This window comes from Nomascus leucogenys, chromosome 18 (assembly GCF_006542625.1).
Source record: "Nomascus leucogenys isolate Asia chromosome 18, Asia_NLE_v1, whole genome shotgun sequence".
NCBI classification, from domain to species: domain Eukaryota; kingdom Metazoa; phylum Chordata; class Mammalia; order Primates; family Hylobatidae; genus Nomascus; species Nomascus leucogenys.
The window spans coordinates 20,487,521-20,513,213 of record NC_044398.1 but is presented as its reverse complement, the minus strand read 5'-3'; the positions used below and the strand labels follow the sequence as shown (position 1 = coordinate 20,513,213).

The 25,693-nt window shown below is 50.0% G+C and overlaps 1 protein-coding gene across 2 annotated transcripts; it reads left to right on the top strand.

Moving 5' to 3' along the window:
* The first annotated feature begins 8,416 nt into the window (after nucleotides 1–8,416).
* NODAL (nodal growth differentiation factor) lies at nucleotides 8,417–25,455 on the top strand. 2 transcript variants are annotated; one of them, XM_030797996.1, is made up of 3 exons: nucleotides 8,417–8,435; nucleotides 21,389–22,086; nucleotides 24,290–24,915. In XM_030797996.1, the coding sequence occupies exons 2-3, from the start codon at nucleotides 21,595–21,597 to the stop codon at nucleotides 24,440–24,442; spliced, it is 645 nt and encodes a 214-aa protein (XP_030653856.1). In that variant the 5' UTR covers nucleotides 8,417–8,435; nucleotides 21,389–21,594; the 3' UTR covers nucleotides 24,443–24,915. The 2 variants fall into 2 exon arrangements, with proteins under 2 accessions (XP_030653856.1, XP_003271249.1); XM_003271201.4 differs by lacking the exon at nucleotides 8,417–8,435 and adding an exon at nucleotides 15,656–15,885 and having other exon boundaries at nucleotides 24,290–25,455.
* The last annotated feature ends 238 nt before the right edge of the window (nucleotides 25,456–25,693 follow it).

Sequence of the window (25,693 nt, the reverse complement as noted above, 5' to 3'; positions counted from 1 at the left end):
GGAGTATACAAGAATAGGCTGGGAAGGTTGGGCTGGAAGCTCCCCTGGGAGGGAGGCTGGAGGTGGGGGGAAGTGGCCCTGCGCTTGGAGCCTCCCTCACTCCTCATAACCCCAGCACTTTCTGGCTCTGAAACAGCAGCCTTGATCAGGGAGTGTTTGCAGCGCAGGTTGGTGGGAGAATGATTGGGGGATGGGGGAATGAACATGGGAGCAATGGGAGAAGGTCAGGGAGGCCTTGTAGTTTTGTAACATCTCGAATCATGAGGAGATGATCTCAGCTTTAGATTGCCCATTTCCCATTCCCTAAAGATATGTGAGGGGTGATCTGTGGGCAAACAGGCACAGAGTTAACCCCTGCCACTCCTGACACCCAGAGTGAAGGGAAAGGGCTAGGAGAACATGCTGGTGTCTTAGCTGTTTGTTCCCTCCTGACGGCCAAGGCAGGGAATGGAGGTTAGAATCAAAATAGTCCTGGGTTCCAATTCTAGCCACTTAGTACCAACTTGACCTTGGGCAGCTATTCCAAACCTTCATTTTCTCATCAGTAAAATGGGAATAATTATACCTACAGAATGCAACATCAAAGGAGCTCCTTGGAGTCGTACATTTAACATAGTTACCCTGTACCTAATTTCAGAATAAAAATGAGACACGTCTGAAGCACTCAGCACTGTGCCTGACACAAATTTGGTAACAATTGGCTTCAAACAAGTTTGTCCATCTATGGGATGGACACACACTTGGCACAGCCCCCACTAATTCCCAAGTGTCCAGAGGTTTTGTTAGTAGCCCTAGAATGAAAGACTCTGAGGGTGGTTGGTGGGTGAGAATGTATGCAAGCCACTTCCAGCGAATGATCTACTCAGGGAAGCTACTTCCGGCCCCCACTGGGTCTCTGCTTAATCATATTAGCTCTCCCAGGCTTCCCTGCATACCCAGCCAGGTATGGGGTATGTGCATCTTCCTCACCTGCCTTTGAAGCCTGGGGCCCTTTGATGTTAGTGGGGAATGCACCAGCCTGGGGCTCTTGAGAGCTCTGCGGTCAGTGGCCAACAAGGAACAGGGTCTGGGGAGTTTGAGATGATGCAAGTGCCCCCCAACCCCTGCCTGTGTGGGCTTTGGAGTCAGACTGCCTGGGATCCAATCCCAGCACCACTGTTAATGAGCTGTGTGACCTGGGGCAAGTCACTGAGCCTCTCTGAGCCTCCAATCCCTCATCTTTAGAAATACCTATCTCATGGGTTTGTGAAAAGCCAGAGAGCCAAAGAGAGGGAGAGAGAAAGAGAGAGAGAGAGAGAGAGAGAAGATATTATGCTCTGTTTCCCATCTTACCTAAGACTCTTTGAAAGGGCAAGGATTCCCGGATCCCACCCCAGGGCCCCTGAGGCTATAGATCTACAAGGCTGATATCCTTAAAAGTTTTAGAGCACTTTTAAGCTCTAATAGAAGTATGTTCTATTAAGTATACTTCTATTTCAGAAGTATAAATGCTACAAACTTACAAAGAACATCAAAGTTTATTTAAAATTTTTACACATTAGTTTTATGAATTTCAAATAAGATATATATAGATATATATAATTTTTTTGAGACAGCGTCTCACTCTGTCACCCAGGCTGGAGTGCAGTGACATGATCTCAGCTCACTGCAACCTCTACCTCCTAGGCTCAAGCGATCCTCCTGCCTCAGCCCCTGGAGTTGCTGGGACTACAGGCACGCACCACCACGCCCGACTAATTTTTATATTTTTTGCAGAGACGAGGTTTCACCATGTTGAGTAGGCTACAGCTGCAAATATTTAAAGTGTGCATTTTGATAAGCTTTGATATATTATATATATAAAAATATATATATATAAATATATATATATATATAACCATCACCACAATTAAGAAAATGAATAGGCCGGGCACAGTGGCTCATGCCTGTAATCCCAGCACTTTGGGAGGCCAAGGCAGGCAGATCACCCAAGGTCAGGAGTTTGAGACCAGCCTGCCCAACATGGGAAAACCCATCTCTACTAAAAATACAAAATTTACCAGTCACGGTGGCACGTGCCTGTGACCTCAGCTACTCCAGAGGCTAAGGCACGAGAATCGCTTGAACCCCAGAGGTGGAGGTTGCAGTGAGCAGAGATTGCACCACTGCACTCCAGCGTGGGTGACACAGTAAGACTCTGTCTCAAAAACAAGAAAAGAAAATGAACATATTTATCACTCCCAAAACTTTCCTTCTGCCCTTTGTTATCCCTCCCTCTCCCCCATCCCTGGGCAACCCATTGATCTGCTTTCTGTCACTATACATTAGTCTGCATTTTCTAGAATTTTATAGAAATGGAATCATCCAGTACATACTACTTTTTGTTCAGCTTCTTTCACTCAACATCATTGTTGTATCATTGTTTGAGATTCATCCCCTTCATGTGTATCAATAGCTCATTCCTTTTTATTGTCAAATAGTATTTCAATATATGGATATACCACAGTTTGTTTACTCATTCACTTTTTTTTTTTTTTTTTTTTTAAGAGACAGGATCTCACTCTGTCACCCTGGCTGGAGTGCAGTGGCGTGATCATATTTCACCGTAGTCTTGAACTCTTGGGCTCAAGTGATCCTCCTGCCTCGGCCTCCCAAAGTACTGAGATCACAGCCACCATGCCTGGTCATTATCTATTCAGCTTTGAACTTGAATTATCCATGGTCTTTTGGATGGTTTTGAATTTTGAATAATATTTTTTAATAAAAATGCTTTTTGAAGATAGCACAAGTTGACGGAAACAAAACAATAAAATTTAAAATATATCACTCAAAGATCACAAAACCAAACAAGTATAAAAGAAATTTCAATAAATTATCAGAAGCTGGTTTTGTAAGTTTCTATGATTTATAATTTTGAAGTTATTAAAGATTACATATGACTAAAATAGTATGCTAGGACTTTTAGCGCTCTCTTTATGATTAATAATTGCTCCCAGTGATTACTGTCATCAAGCAATTTTGGGAGACACTGAGCTAACTGCACATACAAATCTCTTTGGCACAGTCAGTGCCCGGCACACAGTAAGCACTCCCTAAGTGCTTAGTTTGTTTAGTGTTTATTCTTAGTTCTGATTCTTTTTTTTTTTTTGAAAGGGAGTCTTGTTCTGTCTCCCAGGCTGGAGTGCAGTGGTGGGATCTCGGCTCACTGCAAGCTCTGCCTCCTGGATTCATGCCATTCTCCTGCCTCTGCCTCCCGAGTAGCTGGGACTACAGGCGCCCGCCACCACGCCCGGCTAATTTTTTTGTATTTTTAGTGGAGACAGGGTTTCACCGTGTTAGCCAGGATGGTCTCGATCTTCTGACCTCATGATCTGCCCGCTTCAGCCTCCCAAAGTGCTGGGATTACAGGCGTGAGCCACCGTGCCCGGCCTTTTTTTTTTTTTTTTTTTTTGAGACAGAATCTCTCCCTGTCTCCTGGGCTGGAGTGCAGTGGCACCACCTCGGCTCACTGCAACCACTGCCTCCCAGGTTCAAGCGATTCTCCTGAATCAGCCTTCCAAGTAGCTGGGATTACAGGTGCCCGCCATCATGCCCAGCTAATTTTTGTATTTTTAGTATAGACAAGGTTTCGCCATGTTGGCCAGGTTGGTCTCAAACTCCTGACCTCAGGTGATCCACCCGCCTCAGCATCCCAAAGTGCTGGGATTAGAGGCGTGAGCCACCGCGCCCAGCCTCGTTTCTTCTTGAGACATAGTCTCACTATGTTACCCAGGCTGGAGTGCAATGGCACAATCTTGGCTCACTGCAAACTCTGCCTCTTGGATTCAAGCAATTCTTCTACCTCAGCCTCCTGAGTAGCTGGGATTACAGGCACCCACAATCATGCCTGGCTAATTTTTGTATTTTTGGTACAGACGGGGTTTCACCACCTTGGCCAGGCTGGTCTTGAACTCCTGATCTCAGGTGATCCGCCTGCCTCAGCCTCCCAGAGTGCTGGGATTACAGGCTTGAGCCACTGTGCCCAGCCCTTAGTTCTGAATTTTTTTTTTTTTTGAGACGGAGTCTCGCTCTGTCGCCCAGGCTGGAGTGCAGTGGCACGATCTCAGCTCACTGCAAGCTCCACCTTCTGGGTTCACGCAATTCTCCTGCCTCAGCCTCCTGAATAGCTGGGACTACAGGCACCCACCACCACGCCCGGCTAATTTTTTGTATTTTTAGTAGAGACGGGGTTTCACCATGTTAGCCAGGATGGTCTCGATCTCCTGACCTCATGATCCACCTGCCTCAGCCTCCCGAAGTGCTGGGATTACAGGCGTAAGCTACCCCGCTCAGCTTACTTTTATTTTTATATCATTATTATTATTATTATTATTATTGAGAGGAGTTTCGCTCTTGTTGCCCAGGCTGGAGTGCAGTGGCACAATCTCGGCTCACTGCAACCTCCGCCTCCCAGGTTCAAGCGATTCTCCTGCCTCAGCCTCCCTAGCAGCTGGGATTACAAGCATGTGCCACTAGGCCTGGCTAATTTTTGTATTGTTAGTAAAGGAGAGGTTTCACCATGTTAGGCTGGTCTTGAACCCCTGATCTCAGGTGATCCGCCTGCCTTGGCCTCCCAAAGTGCTGGGATTACAGGCATAAGCCACCGCACCCGGCCAGTTCTGATTTTTTTTTTGACATATTTATAATATTTATGACATTCGTATATGTTTTAATATGGTTGATATATTGATATGGTTGGGGGTTTTTTTGTCTTTTTTTGTCATTTTATTATTATTATACTTTAAGTTTTGGGGTACATGTGCACAACGTGCAGGTTTGTTACATATGTATACATGTGCCATGCTGGTGTGCTGCACCCATTAACTCGTCATTTAGCATTAGGTGTATCTCCTAATGCTATCCCTCCGCCCTCCCCGCACCCCACAACAGTCCCCGGTGTGTGATGTTCCTCTTCCTGTGTCCATGTGTTCTCATTGTTCAGTTCCCACCTATGAGGGAGAACATGCGGTGTTCTGATTCTTATTCATGGCTTCTCTCTCTCTCTCTCTCTGTCTCTCTCAGAGCCTCTCTCCCACCCCCAGGCTCAGAGTTAGGTCATCAAACGCCAGCTCAACTTCAGCACCAGTGACTCCCCGTGGAGGGGAAGTGGGAAGGTGGGAGGCAGAGGCGGCTGACTGGGCTGTGGGAATCTCTGAGAAGCTTCCGGGGTGGGAGGGGAGGCCACCCTCCTGGTGGTCTCTCTGTTTGTTTCACAAAACCTTCCCATTCCGCGGGGTTCCAAGGCCAGGCTGTGCCTTCACCTCCTGACCCTGTGGGAAGCACAAGCCTCGACTTAGCTCCACCCCAAGAGGCTGGGGGGCCATGGGAGCAGGAGGAGCTTGAGCTTCAGAGTCGGACAGACCAGGCCCTGCCAGCTGGATGATGTGGGGCCAGTCACCCTGTCTGAGGGTGGTACCAGCCCTGCTCAGGTCACATAGCTCCTGCAAGGACCGCGAGAGAGACTGGAGGCATGAGCGATGCACACAGAAGGTGCAGTAACATGAATCGCGTCCATAAGGAGATGGGGACACAGAAGACATTGTCTTGCTGATGTCCAGACGTCGGCTTGCCAAGACAGTGCAGCCAGTATTTGAGACCCACTGTGTACCCAACCATGTGCTCAGGAGAGTGAGCTGGAAGAACTTGAAAGCAGTGGAAGCTGCTGACCTGAGGGACTTATGTCCTTTTAGTGGCCATTGGACCAAGAAACACCTTCCCTGTCTTTGCCTTCTTACCTCTGTGTCCCGCAATGCAGACACCAGGTTAAATGCATTCATTCAACAAACATGTACTATGAACACTTGCATGTGTCAAGAACTGTGCTAACGACTAGGATCCAGCAATGAACTAAACAGAGAAGCTGCTTATAGCCAGCCTAGTGCTGGGGAGGGGAAAGGATAAAAAAGAAACATACAGTGCAAAGCAAAATAAGGTAATTCCTTTTTTTTTTTTTTTTTTTTGAGGCAGAGTCTTGTTCTTGTTGCCCAGGCTGTAGTGCAATGGCGCGACCTCGGCTCACTGCAACCTCTGCCTCCCAGGTTCAAGCGATTCTCCTGCCTCAGCCTCCCGAGTAGCTGGACTTACAGGCATGTGCCACCATGCCTGGCTAATTTTTGTATTTTTAGTAGAGACAGGGTTTCACCATGTTGGCCAGGCTGGTCTCGAACTCCTGACCTCAAGTGATCTGCCCGCCTCAGCCTCCCAAAGTGCTGGGATTGCAGGCGTGAGCCACTGCGCCCAGCCACAAGGTAATTTCTGACCATGGAAGAGCTGTGGAGAAAATAAACAGAGTGATATAACAGAGTGCAGGATGTCAATTTAGATGGGGGAAGCTGGGAAAGACCTCTCCGTGCAAGGAAAGTAATAATATAAGTGACTCTGCTGGGACAAGGGAGCATCCAGTGTGGCTTCTCAAGTCACAACGACTTAGGGCCCCTCACAACATTACCACCTGCTAGATGCTCCACCTGGGCAAGCTGCTTAACCTCTCTGAGCCTCAGTTTCCTCACCTGTAAGACGGGAGTAACCATCCAATCCACTTCATAGGATTGATAGGAGAGTGTAAACACATTATGGTAAGTATTTATAGAATAATAGATTATGTCTATCTCATCCAGCCTGGGCCAGCTACCCACAATGCATTAGATAGTCCCTTTGGAGAAGGACAATGAGATGGGCCCAACCCAAACACTCCTAACTGACTCCAGAGTGTCTTTCTCTCATCTAAAACAAGGGGGGCTGGGAGCAGTGGCTCACACCTGTAATCCCACTACTTTGGTAGGCTGAGAGGGACGGGTCACCTGAGGTCAGGAGTTCAAGACCAGCCTGGCAACATAGTGAAACCCCGTCTCTACTAAAAATACAAAAATTAGCCAGGCATTGTGGTGTATGCCTGTAATCCCAGCTACTCAGAAGGCTGAGGCACGAGAATCACTTGAACTGGGAGGCAGAGGTTTCAATGAGACGAGATCAGTCAACTGCATTCCAGCCTGGGTGACAGAGTGAGACTTCATCTTAAAAAACGAATAATAATTTTAAAATAAAATAAAATATAACAAGGGTCTCTAGGGCCAGGCAAATGGGTGTAATAAGTTAAGGATTGACTCTAGCACTTAAGAGAATAGACCCTGCCTAAAGGAAATAGTGACTATTTGGCTTTAGGGAACCTCTTCCATGTTGAAATGAGGGCCCAGACCTTTCTTTCCATTTCTCAAATGAAGAAAAAAAAAACAAAAACGTATTTTATGAACAATCTCAAAAATGTACATTGTTGGCATCTTAAAAACTTTTCTTTCTTTTTGTTTTTTGTTTTGTTGTATTTGAGACAGGGTCTCAGTCTTTGTCCCAGGCTGGAGTACAGTAGCACAGTCGTGGCTCACTGCAGTCTCAACCTCCTGTACCCAAGCCATCTTCCCTACTTTAGCCTCCTGCATAGCTGAAACTACACACGTAGGCCACCACGGCCAGATACTTTTTTTTCTTTTTTTTTGAGGTGGAGTCTCGCTCTGTCTCCCAGGCTGGAGTGCAGAGGCGCGATCTCAGCTCACTGCAACCTCCGACTCCGTAGTTCAAGCTATTCTCCTGCCTCAGCCTCCTGAATAGCTGGGATTACATGCATGCACCACCACGCCCGGCTATTTTTGTATTTTTAGTAGAAACGGGGTTTCACCATGTTGGTCAGGATGTACTTTTTTGTTTTTTTAGAGATGAGGTCATGCTATGTTGCCCAGGCTGGTCTTAAACTCCTGGGCTCAAGTGATCCTCCTGTCTCAGCCTCCAAAAGTGCTGGGATTACAGGTGCGAGCCATGGCAGTCAGCCAAAAACTTTTAAAAACATAGCTGGCTGGCAGACAAAACACCGCATCAGCCAGGGCCAGCTGCAGGCATGGTTTGCAACCTCCATTTACTGCATACCAGGCCCTTTGCCTAGAGCTTTGAAGAATACAGTGCAAACCAGCACCAGGCTTGCTGGTGGGAAACTCCCAGGGGCTTGAAGATCATGTCCCATAAACAAAGAATGGCTGGGATCGGAGCCTGGATAAGGAAGGGGTCTCAGGGGAGAGTGCCTGAGGGGAGGGAGATCATATAAGGAAAGCTTCATGGAAGAAGAGACTCTTGGGCTGGATTCTGTGGGAGAAATAGGAATGTTTTGTTGAATGAAGAGGAAGCAAAATCTTTTTGGGCAGAGAAAGGACAGCTCTGAACTTTGGGGAAGGCCAGGTGTTTGCATGTGGCTAGAGTGCTTTTGGGCTCCAAGGGGTTTGTAGGGGAGGGCTCTGGACAACAGGGCTGGAGATGGAGGCTCATTTCTAGCTTGAGATCACAGAGAGCCACATATGCCCAGCAGAGTCACTGGATGGCACCTCTCAGCCTGGGCATCAGCTTCCAAGACCAACAGTTGGGGATACAGACTAAAGGTAGAAGCAAGAGACTTGTCTTAGACCTGCCTTTACGAGACTGAATTCATTCACGTAGGTTGCAGATTCCAGCAAACAGTGGGCAGTTATAAACCAGGGGCTGGGGCCTCAGAGAGAAAGGAATCAGGGATCACCCCTGCTCCTAGGCAGCTCACAGTCTGGTAGGCTGGTGGCCTTCACTGAAGAGAGTTTAGACAACTGCTCTATGATGCTTTACTTTGTTTAGTTTTTTTTTTTTTTGAGACGGAGTCTCGCTCTGTCGCCCAGGCTGGAGTGCAGTGGCGCGATCTCGGCTCACTGCAAGCTCCGCCTCCCGGGTTCCCACCATTCTCCTGCCTCAGCCTCTCCGAGTAGCTGGGACTACAGGCGCCCGCCACCACGCCCGGCTTTTTGTATTTTTAGTAGAGACGGGGTTTCACCGTGGTCTCGATATCCTGACCTCGTGATCCGCCCGCCTCGGCCTCCCAAAGTGCTGGGATTACAAGCGTGAGCCACCGCGCCCGGCGCTTTACTTTGTTTGTTGATTTTCTTCTTCTTTTTTTTTTTTTTTTTTTCCGAGACAGGGTCTCACTCTGTCACCCAGGTTGGAGTGGAGTGGTGTGATCATGGCTCACTGCAGCCTTGACCTCCTGCCATCCCAGCCTCCCAAGTAGCTGGGACTACAGGCACAAGCTGGCTAATTTTTAAATTTTTGTAGAGACAGGGTCTCACCATGTTGCCTAGGCTGGTCTCAAACTCCTGGTCTCAATCGATCCTTCCATCTTGGCCTCCCAAAGCACTGGGATTGCAGGCACGAGCCACCACACCCCGCCCTGATGCTTTACTTAGAAGAGGGCTCTGCTGGCCAGGCGCTGTAGCTCATGCCTGTAATCCCAGCACTTTGGGAGGCCGAGGTGGCTGGATCATCTGAGGTCGGGAGTTTGAGACCAGCCTGGCCAATATGTTGAAATCCCATCTCTACTAAAAATACCAAAATTAGCCAGGCCTGGTGGCACTCACCTGTAATACCAGCTACTCAGGAGGCTGAGGCAGGAGAATCACTTGAACCTGGGAGGTAGAGGTTGCAGTGAGCCAAGATCATGCCACTGCACCCCAACCTGAAGACAAAGCGAGACTCTGTCTCAGAAAAAAAAAAGAAGAAGAAGAAGAGGGCTCTGCTAAATTGCTGCGGGGGCAGTTACAGGTTTGTGGAAGAAGAGACTTTTAAACTATGTCTTGATAGATGAGTAGGAGTTTAGGAGTTAACCGGGGGGAGATAAAGTAGAAACAGCAGGAGGAAAGAACACGTGAAAGGCAAGGGTGTTTGGAGGCCCTGCTTTGGGAATATGGGGTTCAATCACTTAGCAAATACTTACTGGTACCTGTGTGCCAGGAGCTATGCTAGGCACAGAGGGATATGATGAAGCTGGTGCCCTCCACCCTCACAAAGCTTATGCTTTAATTCCTGTGTACCTCAGTTTCTCCATCCCTGAAAGGCTTTCTGCACAGAACATCAGTGAGGGGTGAACAGGATTGCTTACATAGGCAACCTACAGGCAAAGGCAGCCAGTGTCACCCCTGGCATACAGGAAATGCTCACTAAACACATGTCCTTGATTCCCTGAGAATCTAGCTCTGAGTCAGCCCTCCAGAGACTCACTAGACAAGCAGGTTTGTTCGATGAATGAATGAATGAATGAATGACTAAATGCTACGTGCACTATACACTTTACACACATTTACTATTTATAGCATTCCTGTCAGTAGATATTATTTGTCTCCATTTTACAGCTGAGCAAGCAGAAGCTTCAGGATGCTAAGTGCCTGGTCTAATATCCCCAGGCAGGAAATGACAGAGAAGTATCCAGATTCTGCCTCCTGGAGGCTCAACTTCAGGATCCAAGCACTTAACCATGTCACACATTGCTGCTCATGTCAAGGGAGGGTCCCAAATGTCTCGATGGAAAACACTGGAAAGCATCTGAGAACCTCAAGGGACTTTGCCCCCACCCTCTTGCCAGCTGGGATGGCCTCAAAGGTTATCTCCCAGGTCAGGGAATCTGATGGTCAGTCTGTCTGGGGCAGAGGAAACGAGAAGGTGTCATTCCTCACCTGGGAAAAGGGCACTTCTGGTCTTTCTTATATGAAAGAGATCCTGGACTAACTAATGTCTTTAAAAAGTGAGGGTGACTGTTAGCCTCAGTCCTAAAAAAGCAACAGAGATTCAGGTTCTTCCAGGAATAGTGCCAGAGCCCAAGAAAGTTCAGAGATGGATGAGCTTTGTCAGACATTTGCTCTTGCGGGTCAGAGAGAAATTCCAGGCCTCCACAGGGCTTTAAGCCAATACACATCAGAAATGAGCTGTCTGCAGCTGTTGGACCCTGGGAAAGGGAAGACATTATTTGAGAGTTTTTTTAAAAGTCTTAGTACAAGGCACATTTTCACTCCTCTTCTATGGGGAAGCAATGGGTTTGGGTGACAAGCAGACTGCCTCTTCACATACTGGCTGTTTCCACTTGTAAATTTGTGGCTTTGGGCAAATTATCTGAGCTTCTGTTTCCTCATCATCTCTGAAATGGGGATGAGGATAAAATCAATGCAATTATTAGCAGAATGTCTGGTGCATTAGGTGCTCAATAAATGTTAGCTATGGTTATTGTTATTCATTTTACCTTAAATAGTTAGTGAGCGCCGGCCGGGCACGGTGGCTCACGCCTGTAATCCCAGCACTTTGGGAGGCCAAGGCGGGCGGATCACAAGGTCAGGAGATCGAGACCATCCTGGCTAACATGGTGAAACCCCGTCTCTACTAAAAATACAAAAAAAAAATTAGCCGGGCGTGGTGGTGGGTGCCTGTAGTCCCAGCTACTCGGTAGGCTGAGGCAGGAGAATGGCGTGAACCCGAGAGGCGGAGCTGGCAGTGAGCTGAGATCACAGCACTGTACTCCAGCCTGGGTGACAGAGCGAGACTCCGTCTCAGAAAAAAAAAAAAAAAAAAAAAAAAAAAGCCAGTTAGTGAGCACCTGCTAAGTACCACACAGTGCAAGGGACATGTGATGAATAAAGCTTTACCCCTAATTTCAGGAAGCTTCTGGGCTGGGTATATTGGCCCATGCCTGTAATCCTAGCACTTTCGGAGGCTGAGGTGGGTGGATCACTTGAGGTCAGGAGTTCGACACCAGCCTGGCCAACATACTAAACATACTAAAAATACAAAAAAAATAGCTGGGCGTGGTGGTGCATGCCTGTAATCCCAGCTACTCTGGAGGCTGAGGTATGAGAATTGCTTGAACCCAGGAGGCAGAGGTTGCAGTGAGCCGAGATTGTGCCACTGCTCTCCAGCCTGGGCGACAGAGCTAGACTCCATCTCAAAAAAAAAGAAAAGGTCAGGCGCGGTGGCTCACGCCTGTAATCCCAGCACTTTGGGAGGCCGAGGCAGGTGGATCACGAGGTCAGGAGATCGAGACCATCCTGGCTAACACAGTGAACCCCCGTCTCTACTAAAAAATACAAAAAATTAGCCGGGCGTGGTGGGGGGTGCCTGTAGTCCCAGCTACTCAGGAGGCTGAGGCAGGAGAATGGCGTGAACCCGGGAGGCGGAGTTTGCAGTGAGCCGAGATTGCACCACTGCACTCCAGTATGGGCGACAGAGTGAGACTGTCTCAAAAAATAAATAAATAAATAAATAAATAAATAAATAAATAAATAAAAGAAGCTTCTGGTCCAGCATGGAAAGCATGCCATCTTTTTTGTTCCTTCCCAGTCTCAGTGGATGAGGGTGCTCTGAGCTGAGCTGAGCATGTTTAAACAGGGACAACCTACACACTAGGCCACGTGGTGATTTGGTAGACCTGGGTTCTGGAATTGGCTTCACTGAGTCTGACTCCCGCACCTCCATCTAGTTGTCTGTGCCTTCCCTGTGCTGCCATCCTTGGAACCTGAGTCCTGGTCAGAGGCTCCCACAGCACTAACCACAACCTGTCATTGTTGTATTTATATGTGCGTGACCTGGATGAGGGTGCCTTCTGCCTCTGGGGAGAGGTCTGACGCAGAGGGCTGAGGCTGGGTCTCTAGGCTGGGGAAGTCAGATGACAACCGTGGACCACCCACAATAATACCCGCATGCATCATCCTCTACAGTGACATCAGGTTTTAGAGCTTGTAAAGCATTTTTACATTCATTTCGTTTAGTCTACATGGGAGGAGTAATCTCTAGACATGTTTTGCAGATGAGGAAACAATGTAGAGAGGTGGGTTACAAACCGCAACAAGAACCCTAGCCCATGCGGGTCCCAAAGGTGGCTGATCAGAATCACTGGAGGGCCAGGCATGTTGGCTCATGCCTGTAATCCCAGCACTTATGGAGGCCAAGGCGGGCAGATCACTCGAGGTCAGGAGTTCGAGACCAAGGTGGTGAAACTCCTGTCTCTACTAACAGTACAAAAATTTAGCCAGGCATGGTAGCATGTGCCTGTAATTCCAGCTACTGAGGGAGGAATTACAGCTACTGAGGCAGGAGAATCGCTTGAACCCAGGAGGTAGAGGCTGCAATGAACCGAGATCGTGTAACTGCACTACAGCCTGGGTTACAAGTGAGACCCTGTCTCAAAAAAAAAAAGAAAAAAGTATCACTGGAGTGCTCGTGAAATATGTAGATGACCACGACCTCTCACCAAATTCTAAATCCGAAGGTCTGGGTCTGGACTTGAGAATCAGTAGTTTGGCCGGGCGCAGTGGCTCATGCCTGTAATCCCAGCACTTTGGGAGGCTGAGGCGGGTGGATCGCCTGAGGTCAGGTGTTTAAGACCAGCCTGGGCAACATGGCAAAACCCCGTCTCTACTAAAAATACAAATATTAGCCGAGCATGGTGGCGGGGACCTGTAATCCCAACTACTCGGGAGGCTGAAGCAGAAGACTTGCTTGAACCGGGGAGGCAGAGGTTGCAGCAAGCCGAGGTCGTGCCATTGCACTCTAGCCTGGGCCACAAGAGCGAAACTACATCTCAAAAAAAAAAAAAAGGGAGTCAATAGTTTAACAAACACCAAGGTGATGCTTATCTTCAGGCGAGTTCAGACATAGTGCCATTCACTGTTTTTTTTTATTTTTTTGAGAGGGAGTTTCGCTCTTGTTGCCCAGGCTGGAGTGCAATGGCGCAATCTTGGCTCACTGCAACCTCCACCTCCTGGGTTCAAGCGATGCTCCTGCCTCAGCCTCCCGAGTAGCTGGGATTACAGGCATGTGCCACCACGCCCAGCTAATTTTGTATTTTTAGTAGAGACAGGGTTTCTCCATGTTGGTCAAGCTGGTCTCGAACCTCCGACCTCAGGTGATCTGCCCACCTCAGCCTCCCAAAGTGCTAGGATTACGGGCGTGAGCCACTGTGTCTGGCCTCACTGAATTATTTACTTGTTTTTAATTTTTTTTTTTAAAGAGGGTCTTGCTATGTTGACCAGACTGGTCTAAACTCCTGGCATCAAGCTATCCTCCAGCCTTGGCCTCCCAGTGTGTTGGGATTACAGGCATGAACCACCACACCTGGCCTGAATTATTTACTTAACACAGATTTTTTGAGTTCCAACGATAATGATGGTATATACTGTGTGACAGCAGGATGAACAAGACAGTTCCAGCTTTAGGAAACTAACAGACTGTCCGGGGCTCCTGTGGTGGACAGCCCAGGTCTCCTGAATCTTAGGTGAGACCCCAGCTACGTGGGACAGCCTCCTCCCCTAAGACAGAGGACAAAGGCTTGGAGCTCCTAGTTGAGCCTGCTGGGCCTTTCTCCATTTTCTAACAACCTGCTTAGGTCTCAGCCTATGGTTCTTTTGTTGTTGTCTTGTTTTTTGAGACAGGGTCTTACTCTGTCACCCAGATTGGAGTGCAGTGGCTCGATCTTGGCTTATTGCAACCTTCGCCTCCCAGGCTCAAGCAATCCTCCCACCTCAGCCTCCAGAGGAGCTGGGACTACAGGTGCACACCACCATGCCTGGCTAATTTTTGTATTTTTGGGTAGAGACAGGGTTTCACCATGTTGACCAGGCTGGTCTTGAACTCCTGAGCTCAGGCAGTCTGCCAGCCTCGGCCTCCCAAAGTGCTGAAATTACAGGTGTGAGCCACCGTGCCCAGCCAGCAGCCTACGGTTCTTTTGAGCTGGAGGCATCCTGTGAAAGAAGTCAGGTGTATAGAGCACTTAGCACTATGCCTGGCACTTACTAACTGTTCAGTAAGTGTCAGCCAGCAGCTAACGTGCTTGTCAAGGCTAGGTAGGTGAGGGGAGCTGAGAAGAGAAAGAGCCCTTAGGTGTAAAGGAAAACGGATGGGGCCAGACACTGGGGCAGGGATTTACATTTCTTTAAAAGTCATTCCAGCCCTGACTTGACTTTGCACCTGGAAGGGAGGAGGCCAGACAAGATCACTCTTGTGCAAATAAGGAAAGCTGGGCCCAGAGATCAAAGTGAGTGGCCCTGAGCCGACACCCAGGTCTTCTGTGGCCCTGCCACACACACCAGGCAGGGATTGGGGGATGTGGGCAACAAGGGTAACACCTTTCCTCCTGAAATCACTGGGGCGATGTCTGCCTATGGGGGAAGAACCTGATGAACCAGGAACACCCCGTTGGCTCCATCTGGCTCCAGCTTCTGAACACTCTGCTGAACACTCCCTTTTCAGATGGAGAAGTCATCGTCCTGGTCTCTCCTGCCTTCTGTCTTCCCAGGAAAGCACTTCAGTATTTGGTAGGGCCAGGGGTGCTCCCCGAGGCCATCTAGACAGTGGCCAGGGAGGCTGCGCCTGCCAGTTTGTGTCAAAGTCTGCCTGAGAGCCGCGAGGATCCCTCGGCATTCTCTTCGTGCTTCTTGAGGAGCCAGCGGTCCATTTGCAGCCTGAGAGGAGAGGATGGGGCAGGGATCCCAGGTGAGGTCGAGTAAGGAAGTCGCAGTACTGACCTGGGAATCTGCCGGGATAAGCCTGCTCTGTCTCAGCCTCAAGGCCTTTGGTACCTAGAGGAGCAGGGTGCCAGGGTGTCCAGACCGGGCAAACCAGGAGCCCTAGATCCCGTCCCTGGAACTAGGTCCTCCGCCAGCTTTGCGGGCCTCCTCCGCACCAGGCTCAGGTCTCGCCCATCCCCAGCAGGAGGTCTCTCTGCCCCCCACCCTCCGGAGGGGGGGGTTATATGATCTTAAAGCTTCCCCAGAGGGAGGAAAGGTGGGGGCGGGGCGGCTGCTGAGGCCCAGGATATAAGGGCTGGAGGTGCTGCTTTCAGGCCTGGCCAGCCCACCATGCACGCCCACTGCCTGCCCTTCCTCCTGCACGCCTGTTGGGCCCTGCTCCAGGTGGGTGCTGCGACGGTGGCCACTGCGCTCCTGCGTACGCGGGGGCAGCCCTCGTCGCCGTCCCCTCTGGCGTACATGCTGAGCCTCTACCGCGACCCGCTGCCGAGGGCGGACATCATCCGCAGCCTACAGGCACAAGGTAGGCTGTGCCGCGTGCCGCGCCCTGCTGGGCACCCCGGGGCGCCTCCGCCGCGTCCAGCCAGCGGACTCGGGAAGTGCTCTGGGTTGGGGTCTGCGGCTTCGAGCCGGGTTTGCCGCCGCCCGGGCGTCCCGAGACCAGGGCCTAGCTCTGCCGGTGTCTCCGCGTCGGCAGGCTCGGGGTGCAGCGTTGGTGGCTGGGGTCGTATCCACGGCCGAGTAGGGAAGGGACTCTAGCGTTCAGGGTGTGTCCTCGAGGGGGACCATTGTCTCTGGGTTTTGGTTTGGGATTGCGCGGAGCGCAGCACGGAAGGGTGGGAGCCCCTAATCTCCGCTGTCTTGTGAAGTTGCTTATCCCGGCGCCTGGGTCTGCGCATCTGTAGGATAGGTGTAATAAATAACACCTCTCCTATCAGACTGTGGAAAGCGCGAGATGACAACGCCCACGAAACGCTCAGCGCACTACCCGGCACAGTCATAGTAAACGGTCCCTGATATTACTGTAATGGTTTGGTCTTGGCGATTTTTTTTTCTTTCTGTGAGTGAGGGTGAATGGGTCCCGGGGTGTGACGTCGGGAGTATCAGCAGCTGAGCTGGTAACATCGGGGATTCGGGCTCACGGCCCGGAGATCAGGGATGGGCTGTCCCGAAGTTGCGAACTGTGACAGCCTTGGGTCCTCCAGCCGCGCCGGGGAGGTGTCAAGTGTCTCGGCTAGCCCCGGGTTCGGGGCCATGATTTGCGGGGGAGTGGATGTCAAGGACGGCAAGGATCTGAGGGTATCGCCCTCGAGGACCTGGCAGCGCGTTCTGGGCACCCAGCGCGGCGAGCAGGTGGGTGCTGCGAAGAAGCAGCCCCTTCCGCGCCTCAATCCACATTCCGCCGCCTGGGCAGCCGCGGCCGCCCACGCCTCCCTCCGCTTGAGGGGGCCAGACGGCCCTCCCCGGGGCCGGGGCGCAATCCACATCGGCTAATCTGATCCGACCTGCCGCCTGCCCGCCCCTTGTGACCTGGTGCCGGGGGCTCCTTGCTCCCGCGCCTGGGGTCAGACAGCCGGTGACCCTCTCCGGAAGGGTCATCTGGGGACCAGCGAGACCGGGGACATCCTCGGGGGCGGGGCAATGAGAAATTTGCTGGAGTGCTCGGCCCCTCCACCGAAAAGCGGCCGGGGATGGGAGGGAGCAAAGAAGAGAGGGAGCGCTTTTCCAGTTCACTCCCTTCTGGAAAGTTCGAGACGTGTGCGGTGATGGACAGGCATCTGGAAAACTGGGTTCTAGGCCTCAAATCCTGCTTCCTGATTCCCTGTTGTCGCTGGCGCGTCTTGGTTTGTCTGCCTTCCCTTCTGTGAATTAGGAGACTGCTCTCTTTCAGCTAAACACTGGTTTTTTTTTGTTTGTTTTTTGTTTTTTTTCTTTGAAACAGAGTCTCCCTCCGTTGCCCAGGCTGGAGTGCAGTGACACGATTTCGGCTCACTGCAACCTCCACCTCCCAGGTTCAAGGAATTCTCCTGCCTCAGCCTCCCGAGTAACTTAGACTACAGGCGCGCACCACCGTGCCCGGCTATTTTTTTAATATTTTTAGTAGAGACAGGGTTTCACCATATTGGCCAGGCTGGTCTCGCCTGGCCTCGTGATCCGCCTGCCTCGGCCTCCCAAAGTGTTGGGATTACAGGCGTGAGCCACCGCGACTGGCCTAAACACTGTTTTTGAGTGTACAGCGGCATGTGGCACATTTACGTTGTGAATTGGCCTCATTTTCTAAGAGCAGTGGGAAGAGCCCGCCTGGAGGGAGACTGGAGGAGAAGGGATGTCCTGGCCCCACTCCTTCCATCTTGGGTTTATTTAGAATAAGCTGCACGCAGTTGCATGAAAGGGATGTTGGAGTCCAATTGGGTTTACATCTGTATCTGTTGCCGTTTAAACTTCACCTTGGACCTTCAGTTTTCTCATCTGCAAATGGTGAGATGAGAGGAACAGTGAGGAGATTTAGAGAATGCCTATGAAACACTTGGCACACGGGAAGCCCCTGATGGTAACGACCCTTATAATTTATGAAAGTGTAGAGTGGGTGCTCAGTGTCAGGCCCTCACAGCCCTGCCTCACAGCCCTGTCTGGGGACGGCGGTGTCAGTGACAGGAAGGGAACCCAAGGGTGTGAACCACTTCTTCAGAACTGGATGTGGGGCCAGGCACAGTGGCTTACGCCTGTAACCCAGCACTTTGGGAGGCCGAGGCGGTCGGATCATGAGGTCAAGAGATCAAGACCGTCCTGCCCAACATGATGAAACCCTGTCTCACTAAAAATACAAAAATTAGCTGGGCACGGTGGTGCACACCTGTAGTCCCAGCTAGTCAGGAGGGTGAGGCAGGAGAATCGCTTGAATCCAGGAGGTGGAGGCTGCAGTGAGCCAAGATCACACCACTGCACTCGAGCCTGGCCACAGAGCAAGACTCCATCTCAAAAAAAAGAACTGGAGGTGGGCCAGGAGGACATCAGGGGCATCTATGTGACTAAGTCTGCATTCAGCATATGAATGGGTTTTTGGGTGTCCCTGAACCCCTTCCTCATACCCACCTTAAAATCACATTTGTTGTATTTAGATGCGTTTGTTTTTTTCTGAGAACATTCCTACCTTGCATCAGGCACCAGTGACACCCACAATATTAGAACCCTTATTTTAAGATGAACCAGAGAACCTATCAGCCCTGTCCCAGGGCGCCCTGGCAGCAGTGGGAGAAGGCAGGAAGGGTGGTGGAGTCACAGACTTCTTTCAGCAGGAAGGACCAGCCTCTTCCCTACCCAGCCTTGCCCACTGCCCATCCTGTTCACAGGAGACTTTGCACCCCTGTCCAGGTCCTTGTGGCCTGTCCGGACACCTTCATTTCTAACTCTCAGACCTGGGCAATAATGAGGCAGCTGATGGCGGCCAGTGTTTATTGAATTTTGGTTGTGCTGGGCAAAGCACATTACATGAATTATCTCAGTTAATCCTAACACCACTGTGAGGTGGCTACTTTTACCATCTCCCTTTTACAGAGAGGAAAACTGAGGCTCAGAGAAGGAAAGTAGCCTGACCAATGTCAAACAGCAAGTGACAGAATTTGAGCCATCATGGGGAGACTTGGGGGCCCCTGCTCTTAACCATTAATCAGGAGTGCCTTCTTCTAAAAGAGTTGAGATAAAGTTTTTTTTTTTTTCGAGACAGAGTTTTGCTTTTTGTCACCCAGGCTGGAGTGCAATGGCGCAATCTTGGCTCACTGCAACCTCCACCTCCTGGGTTCAAGCAATTCTCCTGCCTCAGCCTCTCAAGTAGCTGGGATTACAGGTGTGCACCACCATGCCTGGCTAATTTTGTATTTTTTTTAGTAGAGACAGGGTTTCACCATGTTGATCAGGCTGGTCTTGAACTTCTGACCTCAAGTGATCCACCCACCTCAGCCTCCCAAAGTGCTGGGATTATAGGAGTGACCCACCGCACCTGGCCAAGATAAAGTGTTTTTAAACTCACCGCCCCAATCCTCCAGGTACAGATGGCAGCAGTGGGTGCTGAGTAATGTTAGCTTCCTCCCCACACTTCTGGGGAAAGCTGCTAGTCGGGCCGGTTATTGCCTCCTGTAGGTGCTAATGAGGAGGGAAGTGGAAATTAAGTGAAAAAGAGCTGCTGGAGATGGGCTGGGAGAAGCTGCCATGAGGCTGAGATTGGGAGTGGCCCCTTTACAATACAAGCTGGATTTCCCAGAGAAATTCACTTCCTCTCTGACCAAAGATGCTCTCGGAGACAGTCAATGAATAAACTGTTATGCAGCCAGGCTGGACCTACATCAGAGATCATCACTACCTCCAGAGTCTATTCACAAAGAGTTACAAACGCCCTGTCTTATTTCTAATGAATAACCCCGACTTTTATTTAGCAATAAACCTTCAAAACTCTATTTCTCTGGGTCCTTGTGATAATCAGAGAGGGTGGTGCAGCATTATTCCCATCACAAAGAAGAGGAAACTGAGCTTGAAGAAAGTTCATCACTATTTTTGTTGTTGTTGAGACAGTTTCGCTCTTGTTGCCCAGGCTAGAGTTCAGTGGCGCCATCCCAGCTCACGGCAACCTCCACCTCCTGGGTTCAAGCAATTCTCCTGCCTCAGCCTTCCTGAGTAGCTGGGATTAGGCGTGAGCCACCACACCCGGCTAATTTTGTACTTTTAGTAGAGACAGGGTTTCTCCATGTTGGTCAGGCTGGTTTCGAACTCCTGACCTCAGGTGATCCAACCGCCTCGGCCTTCCAAAGTGCAGGGATTACAGGCGTGAGCCACCGCGCCCGGTATCACTATAAGTGACCTGAAAATCCACAAATCTGTGCTATTCCCAGACATCAGGGAAAATCAATCCAGGACCAGAATAAATGGGGTGTGCTCCCCTACTCCTTGTCATCCAGTTTGGGTTTGGTTGTCTTGGCTGTGTGGAACAGGGCTGGGTGTGTGTGTCTTCTGGGTGATGATCTCTGATGTAGGTCCAGTCTGGGCATCTAACAGTTTATTCATCTGTTGTCTCATAGAGCATCTTTGGTCAGAGAGAAAGTGAATTTCTTTGGGAAATAATCCACCTTGTATTGTAAAGGGGCAACTCCCACTTTCAGCCTTCTGGAAGCTTCTGGGTGCATGCGATTGCTGTGTGCCCCAGGTGTGTGAATGACCTGAGACAGGAATGGGCGAGCATCCTGTAGGTGGGTAGTCATGCCTAGAAAGCCTTTAGAAACCTATTTGTAAGGTTGCCAAAAACTCTTAGGAACTGGGGGGTGGGTAGAGGGTGACCAGTCTTTGGCTTCTATTGCCTGTGGCTCCCTGAGAGCTCTGAGCTTTTCCATGATATTCACATCTAGCTCAATGTGTCTGTAAAACAGGCCACTCTTTTTTTTTTTTTTTTTGAGACAGAGTTTCACTCTTGTTGTGCAGGCTGGAGTGCAATGGCACTGTCTCGGCTCACTGCAACCTCTGCCTCCCGGGTTCAAATGATTCTCCTGCCTCAGCCTCTCGAGTAGCTGGGATTACAGGTGCAAACCACCACGCCCAGCTAATTTTGTATTTTTAGTAGAGACAGGGTTTCTCCATGTTGGTCAGACTTTATGTACGGGAGGAGAGAGGGGAGGGGGAGATGCAACTCATCACATTTTTACTGACTGTCCTCTGGCTGTGCAAGTTATCTTGGAAGGGGGACTGGAAGAACAGTGATTCGGAGTCTGGGCTTGGCAGTTGGGCGAATCCACGTTTACTCTCGGCTCTGCCACCTTCCAAGAATGACACCTTGGTCAGGTCTTTTAACCACTCTGAGCCTCAGTTTTCCTCATCTCTAAAAGGGACTCAAATCTTACCAACTCATAGGGTTGGGGTGAGAATTTGAAGGTAATTCTATATAAGGTAAGGCCTCCAGCAAGAGCTATGGTGGTTGTGACGCTGACTGAGGCTGGGGGAGGCCCTCACTCACCCTGCTTCCTTCCTGGTTTTCTCCTACCCAGATGTGGAGGTGGACGGGCAGAACTGGACGTTTGCTTTTGACTTCTCCTTCCTGAGCCAACAAGAGGATCTGGCATGGGCTGAGCTCCGGCTGCAGCTGTCCAGCCCCGTGGACCTCCCCACTGAGGGCTCAGTTGCCATTAAGATTTTCCACCAGCCAAAGCCCGACACAGAGCAGGCTTCAGCCAGCTGCTTAGAGCGGTTTCAGATGGACCTGTTCACTGTCACTTTGTCCCAGGTCACCTTTTCCTTGGGCAGCATGGTCTTGGAGGTGACCAGGCCACTCTCCAAGTGGCTGAAGCGCCCTGGGGCCCTGGAGAAGCAGATGTCCAGGGTGGCTGGAGAGTGCTGGCCGCGGCCCCCCACACCACCTGCCACCAATGTGCTCCTTATGCTCTACTCCAACCTCTCGCAGGAGCAGAGGCAGCTGGGTGGGTCCACCTTGCTGTGGGAAGCCGAGAGCTCCTGGCGGGCCCAGGAGGGACAGCTGTCCTGGGAGTGGGGCAAGAGGCACCGTCGACATCACTTGCCAGACAGAAGTCAACTGTGTCGGAAGGTCAAGTTCCAGGTGGATTTCAACCTGATCGGATGGGGCTCCTGGATCATCTACCCCAAGCAGTACAACGCCTATCGCTGCGAGGGCGAGTGTCCTAATCCTGTCGGGGAGGAGTTTCATCCGACCAACCATGCATACATCCAGGTGGGATGCCAGGAGTGAGGGGGAGGGGAGGCAGTAAGTTGGCCTTGGGGGACAGGGCTTTAGCTTTGCTATTAAATGACTGTGTTCCTGTATTCACAGTTATTCAAGTACCTCCAATGTGCCAGATCCTGTGCTAGGTACCAGGGATGTAGAGATGACCGAGTGTAACATCCTTATAGAGCCTGTATGGGGTCATGCCATCATTGGGTAGCCTTGAACACATTGTTTCTCTGGGACTTGATCCTTGTCTTTCATAAAATTAGGGGGTGGGGGTAGACCAGAGGGTCTCAGCACTTCCCTAGCCCTGACATTCTAGGAAAGGAAGAATCTGGACTTTGGAGACAGGCAGGCCTGCATTTGACTCCTCATTAGCTGTGTGATACTGTTCAGGTTGCTTATTCTCTCAAGCTTCAGTTTTTCCACCTGTAAGATGAGGAGGGCAATGCCATATTTCAGAGGGATGCTGTAGGGTTAATGAGATGACATGCATATGGCCTGTAAAGTAGTTGGTAGGTAACAGGCATGTCTGGCTGCATTATGGGGCCATGGTTGGAATCTCACTGTTCCAGCCACAGTATTTTGGTTCAGAATTGACTACCCATTCCACAGAAGTAGACAAGGCCAGCCAGGCGCGGTGGCACATGCCTGAAATCCCAGCACTTTGGGAGGCTGAGGTGGGTGGATCACCTGAGGTCAGGAGTTCGAGACCAGCCTGACCAACATGGTGACACCCCATCTCTACTAAAAATACAAAAATCAGCTGGGTGTTATGGCACGTGCCTGTAATCTCAGCTACTTGGGAGGCTGAGGCAGGGGAATCACTTGAACCCGGGAGGCAGAGGTTGCAGTGAGCCGAGATCATGCCATTGCACTCCAGCCTGGGCAACAAGAGCGAAACTCCATCTCAAAAACAAGAAAAAGAAGTAGACAAGGCCAGAGGCTGCCACTTGGTGCCACTAGTCAGCCTAAGGTCTAGGAGGTGGTGGAGGAAGAACGGAGCTGGTGAGTTAAGAAAGAGAAGAAGATGGAGAGAACAGAAAATAGAACCTAATATGGTGGATCTGATGTTATAGGTGGCCCTGCCCTGCTGTCAAAGGTCATATGGGACCAAAATGTTTTCATTTTACTCCATGAAGTCTGGAATGAGAATCTCCTGGACTTGCAGTATATCCTCGATGCCAAGCCTCAGGCGGGGTTCAGGGTCTCTGGGGAGCATGAGCACATGGGCTGTCACGCAAGGGAGTCACTGGGGGGGCTAGAGCTTCCGAGGACCTGTCCTGAGCCTCACCCAGGCCCGCTGATTTTCATCGCCCACCTGGAGCACCACAAAGACCCAGACAGTCCCAATTGCCAACTCTGACACTCTGATCTAAAAAGATGTTACTAGACCACAGGGACAGGGCCTGGTTCCAAAATGCCAAGGGGTTATTACCTTTCCTCCTATTGACTCTCTCTGTCCTTCTCTGGCTGACAGCAAATCCCATAAGAATTTCCACATGACTAACTCTTCTGCTTCATATTTCTAGAACTAAACCAGGAGTTTCTTGGAATATTTTTAAAATTGGTATTCACAGCCGGGCACGGTGGCTCACTCATGTAATTCCAGCATTTGGGGAGGCTGAGGTGGGTGGATCACTTGAGCCCAGGAGGTCAAGACCAGCCTGGGCAACATGCTGAAACCCTATTTCTACAAAAAATACAAAAATTAGCCAGGCATGGTGGCATACACCTGTAGTCCCAGCTACTCAGGAGGCTGAGGTGGGAGGATCACCTGAGCCCAGGAGGTTGAGGATGCAGTGAGCTGTGATCGCACCACTGCACTCCAGCCTGGGCAACAGAGCAAGACCATCTCAAAAAAGAAAAAAAAATGGTATTCCCTTTAGACTAGAATAATAGGAGAACATAAAAGTTAGCTACTACTACTAAAAAAAAAAATTAGCTACTACTCTACCCAGATACATGTAATTTTTTGAATCTGTTGAAAGTCTGTTTTCACAAAACAAGCACAGAGCTAAAGTTAGTTTAGACATTAGAGTTCATGATATACTGGCAGGCTAATTCCTTTATGAAAATAATTTTCTGCTATTTTTGCACTCAGGAACTGACTTTAACTCCATAACTTTTTTACTCTTTACTGAGAAATACTACTATTCTGACCTGCCCATTAGGATGTGAATTGACATTCCTTTCCTTTCCTTTACAGAGTCTGCTGAAACGTTACCAGCCCCACCGAGTCCCTTCTACTTGCTGTGCCCCAGTGAAGACCAAGCCGCTGAGCATGCTGTATGTGGATAACGGCAGAGTGCTCCTAGATCACCATAAAGACATGATCGTGGAAGAATGTGGGTGCCTCTGATGACATCCTGGAGGGAGACTGGATTTGCCTGCACTCTGGAAGGCTGGGAAGCTCCTGGAAGACATGATAACCATCTAATCCAGTAAGAAGAAAGAGAGAGGGGCAAAGTTGCTCTGCCCACCAGAACTGAAGAGGAGGGGCTGCCCACTCTGTAAATGAAGGGCTCAGTGGAGTCTGGCCAAGCACAGAGGCTGCTGTCAGGAAGAGGGAGGAAGAAGCCTGTGCAGGGGGCTTGCTAGATGTTCTCTTTACTGAAAAGACAGTGGCGAGGAAAAGCACAAGTGCATGAGTTCTTTACTGGATTTTTAAAAAACCTGTGAACCCCCCAAAACTGTATGTGAAAGTTGAGACATATGTGCATGTATTTTGGAGGTGGGATGAAGTCGCCTATAGCTTTCATGTATTCTCCAAAGTAGTCTGTGTGTGACCTGTCCCCCTCCCCAAAGATTAAGGATCACTGTATAGATTAAAAAGAGTCCATCAATCTCATTGTCTCAGGCTGGGTTGGGGGAGCCCCACAGCTTTCTGGCTGGCCAGTGGCAATCTACTGGCCTTGTCCAGAGGCTCACTGGAGTGGGTCTCTGCTAATGAGCTGTACAACAATAAAGCCATTGTCTAGTTCTCCTGGGCCAGCTGGTGCCTGTGAAGGCAGAGGCAGGAACTCATCCAAGAGGAGCGGCCATGTTGGGTTACAGAAGCTAGAGCCTTCAGACATCCCTGCGCCAGTCTGCTTAGGCACACACAACCTGAGTCTGTTAAAGTTGGGGACAATCCACCTCAATCTCTCAATGTGTGCTATTAATGAGGCCTCTGAGCTTCCTATCCAGCAGTGGTGAAGGCCTTGCCCTGGGTGGCAAGATACTTGCTCTATGGTCACAGCTCAACCACTGGAAGCTGTGTGACCTCAGGTGAGCAATTCACTGTCCAGTCTCCACTTGTAAAAGGAACGCTGGTGAATCCTAATGCATTCATATTAAATGTCTGTTGTCAGGCTCAGAAGAGCCATGAGCTTTAAGCTATAGACTGAATAAGCTGCCTTTTCACTATCTCCCTCTAAAGCTTATACAGCCTGCTAAACCCAGTCCCTGCCACATGCCCTTAATCTAACCTTTATCAGCTCTTTTGTTACTCAGGGTTCTAAGACTGACTTAATTTCAGGTTCCACATGGGCAGCACAGCAAAAGGAGACTGAGTGAGGCAGCTCTATCCCCCAAAATCCCTGACCACAGTTATCTTCCAGGTAAAAAGACC

Coding starts and splice junctions, on each gene's coding strand:
- NODAL (XM_003271201.4), top strand. CDS start 15,693: ATGCACGCCCACTGCCTGCCCTTCCTCCTGCACGCCTGTTGGGCCCTG. Junction 15,886..21,388: donor CCGCAGCCTACAGGCACAAG/GTAGGCTGTGCC, acceptor TCTCCTACCCAG/ATGTGGAGGTGGACGGGCAG. Junction 22,087..24,289: donor CCAACCATGCATACATCCAG/GTGGGATGCCAG, acceptor TTTCCTTTACAG/AGTCTGCTGAAACGTTACCA.